Genomic DNA, 19,151 nt, shown 5'->3' on the forward strand with positions numbered 1-19,151 from the left:
AGCACTTGGAACGCCCTGCCTCTTTAGTGTGCTATTGTGAAAGGTCAGCCAGACAAGGGTTTAGAAGCGAGTCGTTTATTGGAACAGAAAGTCAATCTAACGAAAGACAATGCGAGTAGTAGACACTAATCTTTGTTTTCAAAATTAGTTAAGAACTTTCATATATAAAAATCTAATTCCACAAACGTTTATCGCTTCTTTTTCTCTGAGCTAACATAGACGCCTTCCTGCAAAAGAAAGAAGACAAATTTAAGCAGTGCTTGATTCAAAGAATATGCTGTTTAAAGATTTACTGACATTTTAAAAGTTTCATCGGCACCAAAACTATATTAAAGGGTAATCAGTTTTTTGAAACTTTATAAGATAACTTTTGTTTTGTTTGTTGACCTTAATGCGATTGCTTTTTAAAGAGAGGGGCAAGAACTTGATAAATGAAACAGGAGCAAATTTGTTTGCACTGGTGCTTTTAGAATCGCATCATGAAAGAATAAAATAAATATCAGAATGATGTAGCTTTCATGAAGGTTAAAAATGTAAAAATCAGCTTTTAGAAAACCTAACGAATATTCCCTTCTGCATGTAAGGTAAAGGTCGCTGATTTAATAAAAAGAAAAGAGTTTATGTAGTACAAAAACACACACAATATTACTCCAAAGCAAGCGTTATTATTGCCAAAAATAACTTCGCACAGGCAAACACGAAAATTGTCATGTAATAAGGTACGAAATATTATATAAAAAGCACTCTGAAATCCGCACAGTTGATCTTTTGCTACGAGTTCTAAGCAATCTGAAAATACACATTCTCAACGTTAACCGAAGTCCCCTTTCAAACTATTTTCAAAGTAAATTTGAAAAGAAATATTTATTTTTATATTTGTTGCCAGTTTCGAAAAAACCGACAGAATGGGTTTTGATGAGAAAATTTCATCAGTATGTTTCAAGCACTTAGCTTGTTTGCTGAAGAAGGCGCAAAAAGTATACATCTCAGACTTACAGATGCTATCCACAGGCAGCCAGGATCGTCTCCATAGTGAGCGCCAACTATCTCACGTTGTCCAGCTATCGGTCTTCCATATTGCTCTCCAGTTGCTTGAAGATACCTACAGTGGTATTTCATTATTTAATAAATTCATGCAAAAAGTGAGTCAATTGATCTAACATCAGTCCAAATTACAAATCAGTTGCAACTTTTCTATTGCATCATTTCATTAATAGCAGAGGATTGATTTATCTAGCATTTGGGCACCAAACAATGTTTGAAGCTCTGATAAATCTCTGAAAAAATGCTTTAATGAGTGCAGGCAAAATGCCATGCTTTCTCAAGCTGGTAATTCTAAAACTCTTATTTCAATTGTTGTTCATTTGTGAGAAAGTTTCAAAAACCAATGGCTGAAGCATACTTTTTTGAAATTTTAAAATGCAAAATTCAACAAATGAGGATAACTTAAGAAGCCTAGAAAAAGCCTTGGTATTTTCAAAACATGTCTCTTGGTCACAACTGCCAGTATCAAACTGGTAACACAGTTATAACACAGTTGTTACACTGGGTATCACTTACATTCCTGTGTCTGTGTGCTTAAATTTAATCTTCTCATCTCGCTTCCACTTTTTGCTTTTACAAACAACTTCCCAATTGTCCCCTAAGAAAAGGCAATCAGTTCATCAGTACATCACAAGTGAATAAAATTACTACACTAAGGTCTTAGATGCAAATCCAGAACATAGTCTACTCACTTTGCTGCCCCCTTTTTATCTTCTATTTCAAAATCAACAATAATAGAGCTAAGCTTCAATTTTTTACAACAGGGCCAATTATAAATAAAATACAATAGAATAGAATCATAAAAGCCACTAATACAAAAGCATGTATCAAAAGTCATATATATAAAGGTCCTTATTCACTTTTGCTCCAATGAAGCCCGTATGCCGGGATGAAATATCAGTCTTCACTAATTTACGTGTATCTATTGTTGTGCATTCTCGTCACATTGCGGTGTTTCTTATTGGTTACATTTTCATTTATTTTTCTCTGCAAGAACTCCTTGGAGTCCGTTGAACAGACTGCTATTGTGACCTTTGCTTTATTCACACCTATTTAAGTGCTGTTTTGAAAAGAAGCGAACTGCTCAGCTTTGTTGTTGATGCTGAAAGCGTTCTATATTTTGAACAGTTTTTTTGCGGTACAGAATTTGAAAATGGCTTTGAAAAAAGCAAACATTTTACAACATACTTAAAGCTTTTTCGTCTGACACTCCTCAGAGCATAAAACGTCAGAATAGGTTCCGAAAAACATGTTTGAAAAATATATACCCAGTTGTGGATCGAAATAGGCCAATCAGAAAAACGCAAGCACAAGACCGGTATAGTTGACCAATCAGTGCCGCGAGCCTAAAGAAAAATTACCAATGGAGTCCAAGAGAGAAAACGAACTCCTTTTGTCTACACAATGGCGGCTTTTTCGTTTTTATGTAGATTGACTCCAAAACTGCTAGATGGAAGGACGACCGGGCTCTGCCAATTATCCGAAACATGTCGTCATTATAGAGTTTTGCACAATCTGGGTTGTCCAAAAGATGTTGACCAATGGCAGAATCACTTGTTTTAACAGTGTTTCTCGACCTACAAGATCGAGGAGGCTGTTCTCTTTGAGGGGCAGTTTTGTTTCGTATGTTGGAAGGAACATGCTGTTTTATCCTATCCCCCAATCTTTGGGTTGTGCGCCCTACGTAGCCAGAATCACACTGGCACGTAAATTCATAAATGACGGAACTTTTTTGGTTGGTAGGGACGCAATCCTTTTGAATGGATGGAAGGGCTCTCCTAGTGCTGTAAACAATCCGAGGATTGACAGCAAAGAAACAATTGGTTATGGCTTGCCTAATCTGACTCTCGAATCGCAAGGAAGTGTTACCAATCCATGGTAGTTTCAAATAAACTGGGCACTTTTGCGGACCAAACTTTTGAACAGCCGAAAAACTTGCGATCTTCTCCTTAGTATAAGATAAAATGACGTCTTCAGGATAGCCGTTGTCCAAGAAGATCGTTTTGAGTTTTTCCAGTTCAGCGTGCAGGTCCGCAAAAGTGCCCAGTTTATTTGAAACTACCATGGATTGGTAACACTTCCTTGCGATTCGAGAGTCAGATTAGGCAAGCCATAACCAATTGTTTCTTTGCTGTCAATCCTCGGATTGTTTACAGCACTAGGAGAGCCCTTCCATCCATTCAAAAGGATTGCGTCCCTACCAACCAAAAAAGTTCCGTCATTTATGAATTTACGTGCCAGTGTGATTCTGGCTACGTAGGGCGCACAACCCAAAGATTGGGGGATAGGATAAAACAGCATGTTCCTTCCAACATACGAAACAAAACTGCCCCTCAAAGAGAACAGCCTCCTCGATCTTGTAGGTCGAGAAACACTGTTAAAACAAGTGATTCTGCCATTGGTCAACATCTTTTGGACAACCCAGATTGTGCAAAACTCTATAATGACGACATGTTTCGGATAATTGGCAGAGCCCGGTCGTCCTTCCATCTAGCAGTTTTGGAGTCAATCTACATAAAAACGAAAAAGCCGCCATTGTGTAGACAAAAGGAGTTCGTTTTCTCTCTTGGACTCCATTGGTAATTTTTCTTTAGGCTCGCGGCACTGATTGGTCAACTATACCGGTCTTGTGCTTGCGTTTTTCTGATTGGCCTATTTCGATCCACAACTGGGTATATATTTTTCAAACATGTTTTTCGGAACCTATTCTGACGTTTTATGCTCTGAGGAGTGTCAGACGAAAAAGCTTTAAGTATGTTGTAAAATGTTTGCTTTTTTCAAAGCCATTTTCAAGTTCTATATTTTAATAGCCCTTGCTCTAAAAGCTCTAATTTGCCAGGTATTTTACCAGGTAACAGAAAAGAAATTATCCAATAACTTTTTTGAAATACATTTTAAGGCATGCATAACCTTGATGCTGATTTTTAGAAATGATGTGATGCTCCCTGAACTGTTGGCATAAACATCACAACCTAAGTTTGTCTGTGCAATGACTGAAATTTATCACATGACTTTTTCAAAGCCAAAATTCAAAAAAACATTAATCAAAAAATACACTTTAATAACAAATGAACAACAAATTGGTTTATTTTAAGCACTAAAAACAAATGAAACTTTACAGATTTATAAACTTTGAAATATAAAGTGTCAAAAGAAAACATGATTGTGAGAATTCTATAAACTGAAGATTATTTCAATATTGTAAGTGTTCTGAGTTGCTCACATTTGCAGTACGCAAAATTAATTATTTTAGCAAGGAGGTTTGTGATGTCAACATCTTCTTGGCTCATCAGCCAAATTAATTGGATTTCAATTATGTTTGGAAGTTTTTCCTTAACAAATAGAATCAAAATTGTTTTTAATCAGGGCTAAAAAAATTCTTTAGGAGGTAAATGTTGTAGGCAGGCCAAAAAACTGTGTACATTCCGACAAGTACCAGACCACATATGAAAATTTTGAGTCCCAAGATTAATACCTTGTGACTTTGAGTTAATAAAAAGACTTTAACTAAAAGTCATTTTTAATAAGCAACATGTTTTATATTCAAATGAGCAACATATTTTCAGGCCTGAATGAATTTTATTTGTTAAATTTGTGATGGAAAGCTAATGTCAGTGTTAAGTCAAAGGGGTTCTTGCTTCTGGTTTTTCCAGGATGCCTATCTCTTTGCATTTGTTTAATGCAATATGTTTATCAAAGTTCACAAGCTCATGCAGGCTGTCAAAAACTATGCAAGACGGAAAATCTCTTAAGTTAATTTTACCATGAGCTTTTTACTTCAAATCTTGTAGTATTATTTATCTCAGATATATCATAGCAGAAAAACTGTCAAAGAGCTAACCTGTGTCACCATTCCCATTCTCTCCAAAAGCACTCACTTCCTGATTTCTTGAAATCGGTGACTGAAACAAATGACTATGAAGGTTTCTTTTTGTTGATAGATGCTGAAGTCTTATAACTTCTCCACATTTTACTGGTTCGCTGGAAAAAAAGAGAAGAAAATAAGTAGATGGTCATAAAATCAACATGGGTATTGTTGCATATTTAAAATCTGGCATGTATAACCTCTTTCAAACTAAATCAAAATTCATATTTTACAAGAAAGCTGGTTATGTACATAATCACTTTCTATAAGAATTATGTGATATTTTATCTTATCAAATCGAGCATAAATGGTATAAGAAGCTTGTTGTTTATAAGACTGTCTTTAAGAATGTCAGATACAAGGCAGCAAACAAAGGAAAGGAAAGAGGGTAGCCAAAGGGTATAGAAAGGGAAAAAAGACACATGTATGTAGATGAATCAATGTTACACATCAATGAATTTTGGAGGAAGAACCTTTATTCAGGTGCTTAAAATAGTGTTCCTATTTTCTGCTTAAAGTTTCGCAGCACAAAATCATTGCATAATTTGCCACCTAGACCCATGGCCTAGATATTTTGAGGGATGTTGTTAAAAAGCAAATTACTTGATTATTGCCACCAATCAAAGTGATATTCTTTATAAACAAAATATGTGCTTCATATAATATGGCACATGACCACAACCAGTGACAATCAAATGACAATGCCTATCATTGTGCAACTGACTGGAACAAAATGTTAAGAACCAACCCTCTATTGCAATGTCCTTGATGTTTTCCTCTGACTGTCCAGTAGCTGTTATGATCCTCTATTTGTTCTGTACCTGTTACTGACTGTAGCAAAGGAATAAAATAATTAGGAAAATATTATAATCAGAGCAGATATGTATAGAATAATGCAAAAATAAATTTGTATGAAACTCTCTGCTCCCTGCTAAATCACCAGGAGACCATCTTGCATTTCTTTGGAACTCAAGGAAACCTTCCATAGTACTCTCAGTTTGTGATCACTTTTTTACCAGTTTTTTCATTAAACATAGTTATATCTCTTAATTATTCAAGATTCAAATGAAAGTACATCTTATTTGCATTGTTTCTAAAAGACTGAAAACTCCAAGAACAGGCTGAACACCCCAAGAACACCCTAAGAACAAGCCATAAAATCCCTAATAAGCGGCTCAACACCCTTTAAGCCTGGTTTCCATACAGCTCTTTTTTGTCTTTTCTAGTCTTTTCTAGTCTTTCTTGAGTACGAATGACAATGAAAGACTGAATGGAAACAGCCTCTAAAGACAAGAAAAGACAAGAAAAGACAAGAAAAGACAAGAAAAGACAAGAAAAGACAAGAAAAGACAAGAAAAGACAAGAAAAGACAAGAAAAGACAAGAAAAGACACAGAAGAGCGGTGTGTCTTCATTCTATCTCAAAGACCAGAACCGTACCAAGAAAGGCTAGAAAAGACAGAAAAAATTAATGGAAACAGATCAAAGACATACGAAGACCAGAAAGAGCTGTCCCATGATCCCTTGCACACAGATTCTTTAGAAAGAAACATGGCCAAAAGCATGCATGAATCTGAGCCTGATGCCAAATTAATGTCAGAAGTTCAAATGTATGATTGCCTGTTTAACAAATACAGCATAGACTTCAAAGACAAGCATAAAAAAAATAATTGCTTCTTTCTTCTAACTTTCTGGCATCTTTGACGTATGATTGTCATCAGGACAAAAAAATTGCTTCCAATAAAAATCTTCTGTTTATGGCAGCCATTATTTATACGACCTTCAAATACGCACCAAAAGGGTTGCAAAAGAAACACAACACAACAACCAGAGAGGACAAAGGCTGACAAAGGCTAGAAAAGACTGGTAAAGACAAGAAAGAGCTGAATGGAAACTAGGCTAAAGACCAGGAAAGACACTGCTCTTTCCTTGTACTCAGGAAAGACTAGAAAAGACTAGAAAAGACATGAAAATGCTGTATGGAAACCAGGTTTTACAGGCAGTCTGTCCCATCAATGATTGGCTAAATATGAACAATAGGTCTAATGTGAATAACAGATTACACTGATCGCTTTGGCTGGCCTGGCTGGGGTAGTGGACGGCATTTGATACTGCGAGCAAAAAGCTATCAGAAATATGAAGAAGATTATAACTGGAATTGAATGATGATAATATAGCACTTCCATTTTGCTGTTGACATGTCTGTTGTACAAACCAGACAGGGGAAAAAATTTTCTAGCCACAGGTTCATTGGCTATTTGATTCAAAAGTTCTTGGATCAAAGTTTTCTCTCATTGGTTTAAATCGTTTAATTATCAATGAAGCTCAACGGTGCGTGAATTTGACTCCCATGAAAAAAAATTAAGCACAATAGGGGACAGACTGCCTTTAAAACATATAAAAATTGGCATATCATTCTAAAAATAATTTGGTTTCAGTGGACAGTATTAACCCCCATTCACACTTTGGTGCGGCAAACATCAGTTGGTTGTAACAACACCAACAGCATTAGACTTATCAGGCCCATTCCTGCCCCAAAATTAATTTTGATTAATTCATAAAATTATTTTTCGAATAACATGCCAATTTTGATATGTTGTAAAGGGTGTTCAGTCATTTAGTGGCTTGTTCTTAGGGTGTTCTTAGGGTGCTCAGCCTGTTCTTGGAGTGTTCAGTCTTTAAGAAATAACAACCTTATTTGGCCAAAATTCTAGGTTGAGACTTTGGGAAACGCAGCTTGATAATGAAACTTATAGCCAGTACCACAACAACAAAAGACAGTAGTTCTTTTAGCTTGAATCTATTCAACAATCCCTTGTTACATTTTAGTAGACAAAATCAGTACATTGCAAAAATCTGATTTTATTAGACAGTCCAGTAAGTAAAAAGGTAACAAATCCATTAATCAGACAACATCAATTAGATAAATGTTTTGACTCTAGCTATGAGTCATCTTCAGTATATTAATGTAAAGGCGAAAAAATTATAAGTAAGGAAAGGCGAAACAAAGGGAAATGCATGGAAAGGCAAAGATCACATGATTAATGATTCCCTTTTGTAGCCTTTTAATATCTTACAAGAGCAACCTCTCCAAGCAACCAATGTATGAATAGATTATAAAATATAGAAATCCAAGAACGAATAAATAGCCTTTCTAAACATGCTTTTTCTGAGAAATAATGTCAGAGAATTCATTACTCAAGGGAGTCTTCAGTTTAATAAATTTTATATCCTTTTGCAATCATTATAAGAAGAAAAACATTTACTGTTGTTTGTGCTGATCATCACAAAATGTTATACCAAACCTTTCTTTTAAACACTTTATTGTCTGAAAGATTTTTACTAGTGATTTTGACTAATGAAAATAAAAACCTGGTATCTATTTTCTGTGGAGATGGATTATATTTTCTATTGATTAAGATTGCTGTTGTTACTTATGTTGTTAACACAAACATTTGTTACTTACTTGCTGACCACTTCCTGACCCATATTTCACATCATGGGAATGCAATCGCACATTTTGCCTCATATTCCGCAACTTTAATATTGAGCCACAAGTGACGTGTTTGAAATCTGCCAAAAGTAGAATGAAAGTGAAAAGTGGAAAAACATTTATGAATATCTTGTTATCAACAATGGGTTGACATTTGCTCGCAAATCTGAGTTCAATGAGAATAATATTCAGTTAAATGTTTACTTTTATTACAAGTCCATGTTTTGTACTTTAAAAACAAATCTTGCCTTCTGATCCAAACAGAGAGGAGTACCAAACATGTTTCAGAACAACTTGTTTGATCATCTTAACTAAACTTCAAACAAAATATAAACAATGAAGGTTGAGATTAATAAAGACAGCTTGCAGGAAAAAATTGTCAGTAATTCTCAGCCTTGCTGCTTGGGAGATGAAGTAAATCAAATCAAAGAATATTTTCTAACTCCAAAAAGGGTGTAATATACATAACACGTAACATAACAAATACTGCAATGTAGGCTAAGAGCCTGTTATAGATCGTTTATCTAAATACTTTTTGTTTTTTTTCTGAGGATGCTCTCCCGAAAAACATTTATGTTTAAAAATAGAAACAGAAAACATTAAAATATGCCTGAGTACTATCTAAAAACATTGACTAAACAAACACTGGGTCACAAAAGAATTTTCTGTCTCCACAATAATTGTCCAGTTTCTGTTTGAATAAGTTCAATGATTTGGCATCTACTACATCTCTTGGAAAACAGTTCCATTCATGCGCAACCCTTACACTGTAGGGGCACTTCTTAACATTGGTGTTATACAGTAGAAATCTGCATAAAAGAACCTAGATTTTTTTCTGGCAGCCTGGATAGATTCTTAATTAACGGGCTGCTATTCTAAATTTCAGTCTAAAAGATTCTTAACAAAGTTCTTATATGCGTACAGGCCTTGCACACATTAACAATGCTTTCCACCACAATAATTCTAACAGACGCACTTAAATCAGCTTTGCTTTTCATGTTAAATTTTAACCAATCAAATGCATTTGTCTTGTTAGATTGTCCAATCAGAATGCAACATACCATAACCTGATTCAATCTAAGCTGGTTTAATTTGCCAGTGTGAATGTGGTGTAAAAATACCATTGAAACCCTTTTTTCTTATATATTTACATATTAAGAACCTTTTCAAATTTCAGCCTCCTGTGGGTTCTAAATTATGGGGTTTAAAAGATTAACTTTCAGCATCAAGGTTCTTATAAAAATAGGTTCTTTTATGTGGGTTTCTACTGCATCTTTCACTAAAGATCTTTACTTCATGTTCCCTCATTTTCCCATAGGTGTCCATTTTGAACACAGACTCTATGTCATAGCAACTGTGTATGTATTTGTAAGTTTCAATCATGTCCCCACAGAATGTTCGGTGAACTAAACTTGGAAGCCTTAATCTCTTTAGTCTCTTTTCATATCCAAGATCATTCAGTTCTGGTACCATCTTGCTTCCTCTCTTCTGAACATTTTCGATTACTTTTATTTCTTTTTTGTAGCAAGGGGCCCATATGGTGTTGCCATTTTCCAAGTGTGGTCTGACCAAGCTTGTAAATTAGGTTTTTAACATGTTCAGTTCAGTTCAGTTCAGTTTAGTTCAGTTCAGTTTTATTTTATATTCCACTGGATACATACACTTGTTGCAAATTAGAAATAATCCAAGCTTAAAAGTATGAACAATGTAAAATGAAGTTAATTAATATAAACGTACATTCCGTGTAAAATGTATACATGTTTATATATTCAAAGGGCCTTAAGCAAGTGCATTTTTGCGGAGCTAAATAATAAAATAAAACTCTTATTGATATAAAGAAACCACAGTCTGCAAATAGTTGTCATAAATAACTTAAAGCCTTTTTCTTTATTTATTACTAAAGTTATTACTAAAAGCTTATCATAGAAATTCCTCTCAAAGTTTATTTGTGAAAATCTCAATAAAGAAGGAGTCAATATTAATAGGGACACTTTTAAACAAGGGGTGCTCTCTCCTTGATTAGCTTAACAGCTTAAAGCACTCCTTTAGTACATGTCAATGAAATTCATCTGAAGGTAGCACAAAATAGTGGAAACATTTCATAAAGAAGCACTTTTTGTCGGACAATCTTAAGACTATAAACATCAGATCAGATAAAGACAGAAAGTAAGCAGAAAATTTACATCCCCAAGTTGATAAAAACCATGTGAAAGGAAGAAAGACAACCAGTCAAACACCTCTATCACTATAAGTTTTGGTGCACTCTGGATTCTTCAGTTTCATATCCATTTTCTTTGTTATTCACCATATTCAAATTAATCAGTTTCTTCTTTGTTTGTATATAGTAACAGTTTTTGTATAAATGTATCATTAAAAGTCCTAATATCATATTATAAACTGAATAGAAACCACACTGATTTTATCTAATAAATAGTAGAAAGTGGCCTAATCCTTTTGTACTCTGAATATTGTTTATATTCAATCATAAAGAAAATAAGTTCAGTTTATTTTAAAATTTAACAAAACGCACAATTTAGACTACATTAATATAACTAATGCAACTATACTTACAGCAATTATATATTTTGGTGAATAAAGAATAATAACATAACAACAAATAACTAAAGTTTTACGGTTGGTTGTGGTTGAGTTTCTTAAGAAGGGATTCCCTCAATAGGTAAACTAATTGAGGAAAGAGTCTCCTCTTTCCGTCAGTTTAGATTAATAGGCGTATTTTAAAAAAGAAAAAGACTATCAGAGTTCAAAATTCAAAAAAGAATTGTAGGTAATGAAATGTTTGTTGGTAAGTTTGAAGAGGAGATAAAAAATGATTAATGAAGAACAAATTAAATGTTCGTAAAACTTACTTTTTGAAACATCCATAGCTAAAGAACTTTGAAGGAGAGCATCAATAAAGAAATATCCGATAACAAGTCGATACATTTTCAAGTTTTTAGATAAAAATTCTCGCTTTACTCTCTCCATTTTCTCTGCCGCTGTTCTTCCACTGTGGTGACGCCAGAAGACGAGCCTCGTTCTGCAAATGAGGAAAACTCCCACACAGAGGGAAGCTGGCGAATTGGAACCATGTTTTGAAAGCAACACGTGTGAAAGACACTGGAAACTCCAAGAAAAACATCCAGAATCAAACACTGAACATGAATCTGGTCATTTTGGGGATAATCGTCATTGTAGCACTAGTGCTGCTTGCACTTTTGTATTATTTAGGGGTTTTTCTGAAGGTGAAAGTTGAGGTTAAAAGACCACCATTTGCAGAATGCACCTTTCTGTACAAATTCTACCAGGGGCCTTATAACACCTCTGGCAAAGCATTTGACGAAGTTTCCAAGCTAGGGAAGAAATTTTGTTGTGCGGGCATCTATTTTGATGATCCAGAAGTGGTAAGGGATATAATGATTGTAAAAATTTAAGTATCTGCGCTGTTGGTCGCCTCGTAAATCTCGTGCATGCCTAGCAGACACAAACACAGCCCCTTTTCGACGCTTAATAACTTAATAGCTTTTTCCTATTGGATACCTGTAGCAGAAGAAGGGAGGTTGTTTCTGAAGAACAGGTACTTAATAGGAAAGACCTATTTAGGTAATTTAGAAAGAGAATTTTTATAAAAAAATTTCTTGTCTATTTTGGCCAACGTGTAGAGGTAGTGTGAGATATCGCACGTGCTGAGTCCTGCTTTACAAATGCTGCTTTATCAAACATATAAACAGATGCTTTTTATAAAAGTGCATTTTCAAACTTTTTGTGCAATTCAAAATTTCTGTATGCAGTGCTAAACTGACCTTTATCTATGTATCTTGACATGTATATCTCCCGTACTTTGCAGATATGTTTATTAGAAGGATCAGGATTCTTTGGACTAGCAATAAGTTTAAAAACAGTAAGAGCCAGTAGCTATTAAAACGAGACATCCATTCATGTTTATGTTCCTTACACATGAGATATATTGCTGAGCTTAGTTGGGAATCATTAAGTTCCCAATGCTGGAGTAGACTCCTTACTTTGTTTTACAAAATGGTTAATAATCAAACACCTGCATATACAATGGATCAAATTACCCAACTTCAACAGTCGCATTACCCTCTTCGCACTCAGGATGTCATTGGATGAATAATAGCAAGAACAGAAAAGCTCAAGTCTAGTTTCTATTCTGATTGCCTGGCTGAATGGAATGAACTAGACTTGATTAGACTAGATTAGAGATTGGACCTGCACCATCAGCTACTTCCTTTAAGAAAAAGTTGATCTCCAAAATCCGTCCTTCTGCTATCTTTGTTTTTGGATTCCAAGGACTTAAGTATTTACCGTATATGTATTTGTTGTATTTTACTGTGCATGTATTATTATAATCTAGTATATGTATATGTAGTGTTAAAATTTTGTTATTAGTTATATTTAGATACATGTCATATCCCAGGGGGCAGTCATGATCTATTGCTCCTCCTGGGTTCCGTCCTTGTAATGTAGTTAAGTAGTTCGTATGTACTCTTTTAGGTAATTTGTTATTGTAAATTTTTATACTGAATAGAAAAAAGAACAAATGAGACTCAGGCAGCAAACTTAAATGTTTGAAATGTAAAAATGAAACAGTTAAGAACAAGAAACCAAAACTAACCATTAAAAAGATATATGTTAGTGGATAATCCCCCCTGTACCCAGCCCTGTAACCTGGCCAAGCTTGAAAGCTTGATGGAGAAATTATTGAAGCAGAACAGTTTAGTCAGCTTTGGGCAAATTGTGTTATCATTCTTGTCATTGTTGTTATAGGTGGCTTCTAATGAAACATGTTTTGCTGTTGGTGTCCTTATTGAAAAGGAAAAGGCTACACAAGCTGATACATTGGAAGTAACCCAGACAATGAAGGGTGTTGGGTACCAGTCAATTAATTTTCCTGTAATTGAGAAGGCAATGTGTTCCACATTCCCTTTCAAAGCCAATTTCCTGTGCATTTTGGTTGCAGTTTCAAAAGTTTATCCAGCTCTGCGTGATTACATCAAGGTATTCAGCAATTCCCACAAATATATTCAGGCAACATTCAATAAGATATTTTGCAGTAGATGCTAGCTGTTTTTATTTGCGTTTAAACGGTGCAATATAAAATAAGCAATAAATAATTTTCGGTGAAGTTTGAGGTTTTCCTGTGTAATGCATTGTAGTTTATCTAATATTGAATAAATCCTAATGCTAGCCTTCAATAAAATTTGTTTAATTTTGCAAAGCCTCGTTCATCATCATCTTCATCAAACCAGCTTGAATGCGGAGGATTTCCACTTAGGAGCAGGTGACCAGATGTACTTATGTCCTATAGCAATTTCCATTTTGAATGGCCTTTCCAGTCTTCTTGCACCAAACAAACCTTCTTCATCTCTTCTTCGATCTTTCCCTTTCAAATGTTCCTGGGCCTTCATTTCCCTCTTTTACCCCTGCCTTTTTGCCATCTCATCAATGATTTCCTCCAAACCAAACAAATTTAATATTTCTTCTTATCAGTCAGCTTCACCCAACAAATTGCTCTAACATGGCTCTTTCTGCCCTTCCTAAAATCAAAAGTTCATTTCTGGTAGACACCATGTTTTTCTCTCAAAAAACATTCTTCTCCTCATACAGTTTCTGCATATTCTGCCTCTCATCTTCAAAGAAAGCTTTTTCTTAGCAATAATTCATCACATTCTCTAAATTTTCCCCATCCATGTCGAAGGCATACAGTCACTGCCACTTTACATCCTATGCTTGCACTTAATCTGTCACTTTAATAACAGATTCCATCTGCTGTTTAAATCTCAACTTCTCCATTTTGGATCATCAAACATTGAACACAAACACAATTTAGCTAGACCTGGAGTAACCTTTTTCATTTTTTATTTTTCTTAACATAAGGATTACAGTTATAATTAGCTAATTCTGTACGTTTTTAGGAGCATGGTATATCTCCTCACCCATACATAGAGTACTACAAGGGAGATAAAATATTCTTTGTTGCTCCTTTGGAGAAGCACATGGAATTCTATGTCCCAGAATATGAGGAAACCAAGAATGATCGTGATGGCCAGTCTGAAAAAAGTGAATGATAGCTCAGTCTTGTTTGCTGCATGATGCAACAAGATGCACCAATTGCATATAGAATACTGCTAAATGATGCTTGCACGCTTTCAAGTTAAGAAGTCTAGAAGAATAGATGTTCTGTTGTGGCTTGGTTGGCCAATATTTAAAAAGCTTTAAACATTATAGGATGAACAATAATGTGATATCTGATACATTTTGTCATTAAATGTAGAATAATTACCACAGCCTTAGGAGCTGCTGAATTGTTTCACTGCTAATAGCTGAATATTTTCTCATTAATTTTTGTATATTTGCCATTGTGTTGTTAATCCCCTTAATTTGAACTGCAGCAGGTCAGCAGGACTACCATGTTTCAGTTTTATTATTTGCTTATTTTTCAGTAAGTGAGCAAAACTTCAATTCATTATACTCCTTATAATTAATGCATTCATTGTTTTAGAAATATTTTTGTTAGAATTTGTATCATGTTGTGTTTTTTTCATCAGATTTCTGTATCTACACAAAAGTAAGTTGGCAGAGGTTTGTCACAATCAACCTTGACTGATTTCTTCAGAACTTCATGCCTCTTTTTGGGAATCTGTCAGCTCAATGCAAATAAATTTTTATGCCTATAAATATTCTTTATAAGAAGAGACTTGACACCTTACAAACCACAGTTCGGCAAATCATCTTTAATCTCACGTGGCTGCTGATGAAATCTCCTTCATAGTCATATTTCCTTTAGTTTAAGTTTCAGCAAAGATAAGGCTTTCTCATACCTCAGATATTCTGTAATTTAAACTTACTATCCTTTATGCATCTGAGGTTAGTTTTCTTATGTTTCTTCGAGAAAGTCTCTTGTGCAAAATTACTGAAATCCAAATCAGACAGAATTTTTATTATTTAATGTTAAATTTCAATTAGTTTACTCAGCGCCCATTTGTAATCAACAGCTCAACTTTGCTATTAGTGCTGCATATGTTATGTTGCTTAGAAATTGATCGATTATGATGAAATGCTCCCTTGACCACGCCCTGATTTTCAGACCACACCCACCTGGGCCCCTCCAGTTATTTGTGGCCAGTTAAAAATTCTGAGCCAGTCTGCCACTGCAAATGGTGTTTTAACATGGACACTAGCATAAATTGGCAGTGGCAGAGAAAAGCATGGAAAAAAAAGTTTGATATCACATGCCTAAATAAATGGTCAAATGAAAGTTTAACATCACACACCAAAGGTTTCGGCGTTGTAGGAAACTCAAAATGTTGTCCGGATTGAAATGGGAAAGCCAAGTTGCCCGGATTGAAACAAGAAAGTGGACAAAGAAAATCACTTAGTGGATGCCAGTTTCAATGAAGTGGATGCGAAAGACTTAAAAAAGGACGAAAAGTTGATCTGCAGAACAGCGCATATATCACTGGGATGAGATGCTTGAAGTACAACACAAGCAGTTAAATGTTTAATGCAGATATGTCTTAAAAAGCACACAATGTGATACTTTTCTGAACAGATCTTATGAAACACTGTTTTTGCTGTTTAACTTTTGCACTATGCTTCCAAAAAATTTACGACTCTATCACTGGATCGCAGTAGCAATTTAGGGTCGTCCTGTTCTCTGCACCATATGGCGTGTACACATCTGCCTTAACGGTATCACGCCCTTTACGTCAAACCAGTAAACAGTAATTTCATAAAGCAGACATATTTTCTTCCGATTTTGCATTTTGCTTATTTGTATGTACGCTTATCTACCTAACTAACACGGAAAAACTGTGGATAACTCCAGAAGCGTAAATTATTTTGCGGATACCTTCAAAAGCCAAGCATTCAACTCCATATGTTACTACAGGAAATTTTAGAAATCCCCACTTTCTTGTTTATTAACATTTCATTTTTTGACGTAGCTTTTGATCAATTTCGTCTCCTTCGCACTCAATATAAGAAATATAAGTTCGTGACACATAAAAACCGGACAGATTTCGTTTGCTCGACGACTTAAAAAGCTTAATTGAAGCTCTGTATAGAAATATGATCGAAAGGTTTTACTAGTTTCATTGAGCGAAACGTTTTTGATAAAAAAATCCATGACATATTCCTTCTTTACATAGATGCAGGAAATGAAACTGAAAAATTAAAGCGACATTCAGTCAAGGAGGATTTGATATTTCTATTTTTATTGATATTTATACACGGGAGACTAACCTTGTATAATGTTTAATCTAAAATTTGCGCACACTTTTCTTCCTAGATGCTCTTTTAAGAATCGCCGCCTCGCATGAATCCGTAACAACTTGTCCTGATAGCCCGTTTACACGATGAGATCGTCTATCTAGAAGGATCAAAAGTTGTACGGCTAACCGAATCAATTTTGATACTGATAGCCCAGTACTCGTGTCAGGGATGCCGGAGAAGGGGGGTGCGGGGGTCAACCGCCCCTCTTGCCTTTTGATAGGAGGGGCAATGGGGGCCAGCTTTACATTGGGGTTTCTCGCCCCCTCTATCCACACCACTAGTTCCAGGAAACTTCTTTTGGCATATAAGCACTGATCTGGGGTGGTAAGTTTCTTGGGAGCTCACGCATGTGGATACGGCATATTGCCAGAATTAATGACCCAGCGACATAATTAACACAACGGCGAGTATTTCTTATTGTCATTTGAGGTGTTATCTTACGGTTAGACCGCAGCCTAATGAGAACCTCGAAGTTGAAATGTTCTTTTCAAGTGACCACGTTGTGTAAACCGTCATTGCCTTAGCAACTCAAATTCTCCGATGTAATGTCATCACGTAGCAAGTTACACTGGAGATGAACACACTCCATCGCAGAGGCCGTTTATTGGCAAACTGGCCCCAGTTTTTCAAGCTAATGCACAAATCAAATTCCTACATCAAGTAAAATAAAAGTTAAAAATTGGCTTTGAACAAGCAAACATTTTAAACATTTTAGCTTTTTGTCTGACACTTTTCAGGGTATAGCTATTTTTACTTTTTGTACCTTTTATATAAAACAAAAGGATAATAAAACCAGGATCTAAAGTAGTTTCCTTTTTTTAAAACTGTAAGAATTTCTCAGAAGACTTTAACAGTTCTTAAATCTTAAGGTGTACAAAAAGTCGCAGATGTACATCCAATTCATTCCAAAATGATTTTCCCGTATGAGGAGAGGCTTAAAATGGCATGCTTTGATGTTTTATCAACAAACGACAATCCATCTTACATTACTTGAAAAAAAGAGACATTTTCACTTCTTGGCATTCCCAAATTATCTTTTGGAAAGCGTTTTCGGAAAAAATTGTATCTGTAGCTGGTACAGGTGGAATCATGGTGACAAATTTCGAAGTCCCTTTTTTCGTTAGGTTAGATTAACTTCGGTTAAATTTGGTTAAATCTAGGACATAATCATCACCAGCAGCTGCTGTTTTCCAAGAACTACTACCAAGACTTTGGAGCCGCAGATTCAATTTTCTAAGCATGTACAGAATTTGATGTTAATTTACTAACTCGTGAATAAAATACCAAAAAAATGAAGGGAAAAAAGCTCCCTCAGAAATCATGCCCTAGGCATCAGAAAATCGGTCATGAGGCTACGTTCCCACAGCATCGGCGCAAATCGCTAAACCTACCACTGATTTAAACAGGAAGAGGTTACTTTGGAATTGTCCATAGTAACCCACAAATTTAATTGATAAAGGAGAAGGAATGGACTCTTTTCCCTACTAACTGCCGATGCACCAGACCTACCTAATAGCATCCAAATAAATGCTAACAGCATAAAAGAATGCCTAAAGGTACGAGAAATTTTATTGAAGGCATCAAGAGAAAAAGAAAAGGGAGGGGGGCCGGGAAAGTGAAACCAACACTACGCCAAAAAACCTTTAATACCCCCAAGAATAACCTAGGGAATGAAAACCGCCATGAGCCATAAATGTTGCCCTAGCATTACTAAACAAAACCCCCGGAGGCCAAGACCACTTCGCAATACCAATAAACGAGCAACGCAAATGCAAGAGAACCACGAGAAGGCGTGGCACATGAGACCAAAATTATGAATAACAGTCAATAATCAATTCAGGAGTAACAGCCAATTTAAAAGCCCCTCGTTAAATTAACTCTGATTAAATTTCATTAAATCATCATCTAATTTGCCCTCGCTTCTACATTTCGCAAAAATAAAAAAGCTCAATTAAAAAGTACAATGTTGATTACATTAAACAACCTGTATCTTAATTGTTTGAATTCAAAAGGCAGAAAAATTTCGGCAAAATAATCACAATTCTTGCAGACAGTGATTTTCCGACACGTACAATTTAGTGCCCCCAGCCCCCTAGAGACATTGAGTTCCTTTGAAACCCTTTAGCGCCAACAACTTTGGCGCTGTTTTGCCACGCCGCCCTTTTGTTCTTGCCTCTTTCAAGTTATTGTCGCTATTTGTGAGTAAATCATTTTCATGTTCCGTTTACCGGCACTTATCGTTGACTATAGAGAAATTCAAAATCATTGATATCTGGAATTTTGCCGTTTTTTAAAAAAGTTGGTGTGTTTCTTTGATCAATATTTGAGCTTGTAGGATAAAGTGTTTTTTAACTGACGTAGAGTAACTTTAGTATATGCCCAGTTCTGAGTTTATTTTTAAAGGTTTTTGCCTCGATTTTTAAAAAAATCTTAAGTGACGTTTTTTATGAAAGACGAA

The 19,151-nt window shown here is 35.3% G+C and overlaps 2 protein-coding genes across 2 annotated transcripts; one reads left to right on the forward strand and one right to left on the reverse strand.

Annotated features, from left to right (window-relative positions):
* Positions 1-110: 110 nt before the first annotated feature.
* Positions 111-11,427, reverse strand: LOC135689442 (stromal cell-derived factor 2). The gene is made up of 7 exons (XM_065206671.2): positions 11,269-11,427; positions 8,375-8,481; positions 5,658-5,740; positions 4,886-5,025; positions 1,561-1,642; positions 997-1,102; positions 111-227 (listed from the first exon to the last, which is right to left on the reverse strand). Exons 1-7 carry the CDS (start codon positions 11,384-11,386, stop codon positions 189-191), a joined length of 675 nt encoding a protein of 224 aa, XP_065062743.2. The 5' UTR covers positions 11,387-11,427; the 3' UTR covers positions 111-188.
* A 15-nt stretch (positions 11,428-11,442) lies between these two features.
* On the forward strand, positions 11,443-14,944 carry LOC135689443 (testis-expressed protein 264). The gene is made up of 3 exons (XM_065206673.2): positions 11,443-11,802; positions 13,187-13,417; positions 14,335-14,944. The coding sequence occupies exons 1-3, from the start codon at positions 11,560-11,562 to the stop codon at positions 14,485-14,487; spliced, it is 627 nt and encodes a 208-aa protein (XP_065062745.2). The 5' UTR covers positions 11,443-11,559; the 3' UTR covers positions 14,488-14,944.
* The last annotated feature ends 4,207 nt before the right edge of the window (positions 14,945-19,151 follow it).

The sequence above is a fragment of the Rhopilema esculentum genome, chromosome 5 (genome assembly GCF_057945365.1).
Source record: "Rhopilema esculentum isolate cy_ngs chromosome 5, ASM5794536v1, whole genome shotgun sequence".
NCBI lineage: Eukaryota > Metazoa > Cnidaria > Scyphozoa > Rhizostomeae > Rhizostomatidae > Rhopilema > Rhopilema esculentum.

What these genes read in the sequence shown, in the direction of transcription:
- LOC135689442 (XM_065206671.2), bottom strand. Translation starts at nt 11,386, where the DNA reads ATGGAGAGAGTAAAGCGAGAATTTTTATCTAAAAACTTGAAAATGTAT. An exon ending in GGTCAGGAAGTGGTCAGCAA is followed by an intron (nt 5,741 to 8,374) that starts GTAAGTAACAAA and finishes CCTTTGCTACAG; the next exon opens with TCAGTAACAGGTACAGAACA. An exon ending in AAGCACACAGACACAGGAAT is followed by an intron (nt 1,103 to 1,560) that starts GTAAGTGATACC and finishes ATACCACTGTAG; the next exon opens with GTATCTTCAAGCAACTGGAG.
- LOC135689443 (XM_065206673.2), top strand. Translation starts at nt 11,560, where the DNA reads ATGAATCTGGTCATTTTGGGGATAATCGTCATTGTAGCACTAGTGCTG. An exon ending in ATTTTGATGATCCAGAAGTG is followed by an intron (nt 11,803 to 13,186) that starts GTAAGGGATATA and finishes TTGTTGTTATAG; the next exon opens with GTGGCTTCTAATGAAACATG. An exon ending in CTCTGCGTGATTACATCAAG is followed by an intron (nt 13,418 to 14,334) that starts GTATTCAGCAAT and finishes GTACGTTTTTAG; the next exon opens with GAGCATGGTATATCTCCTCA.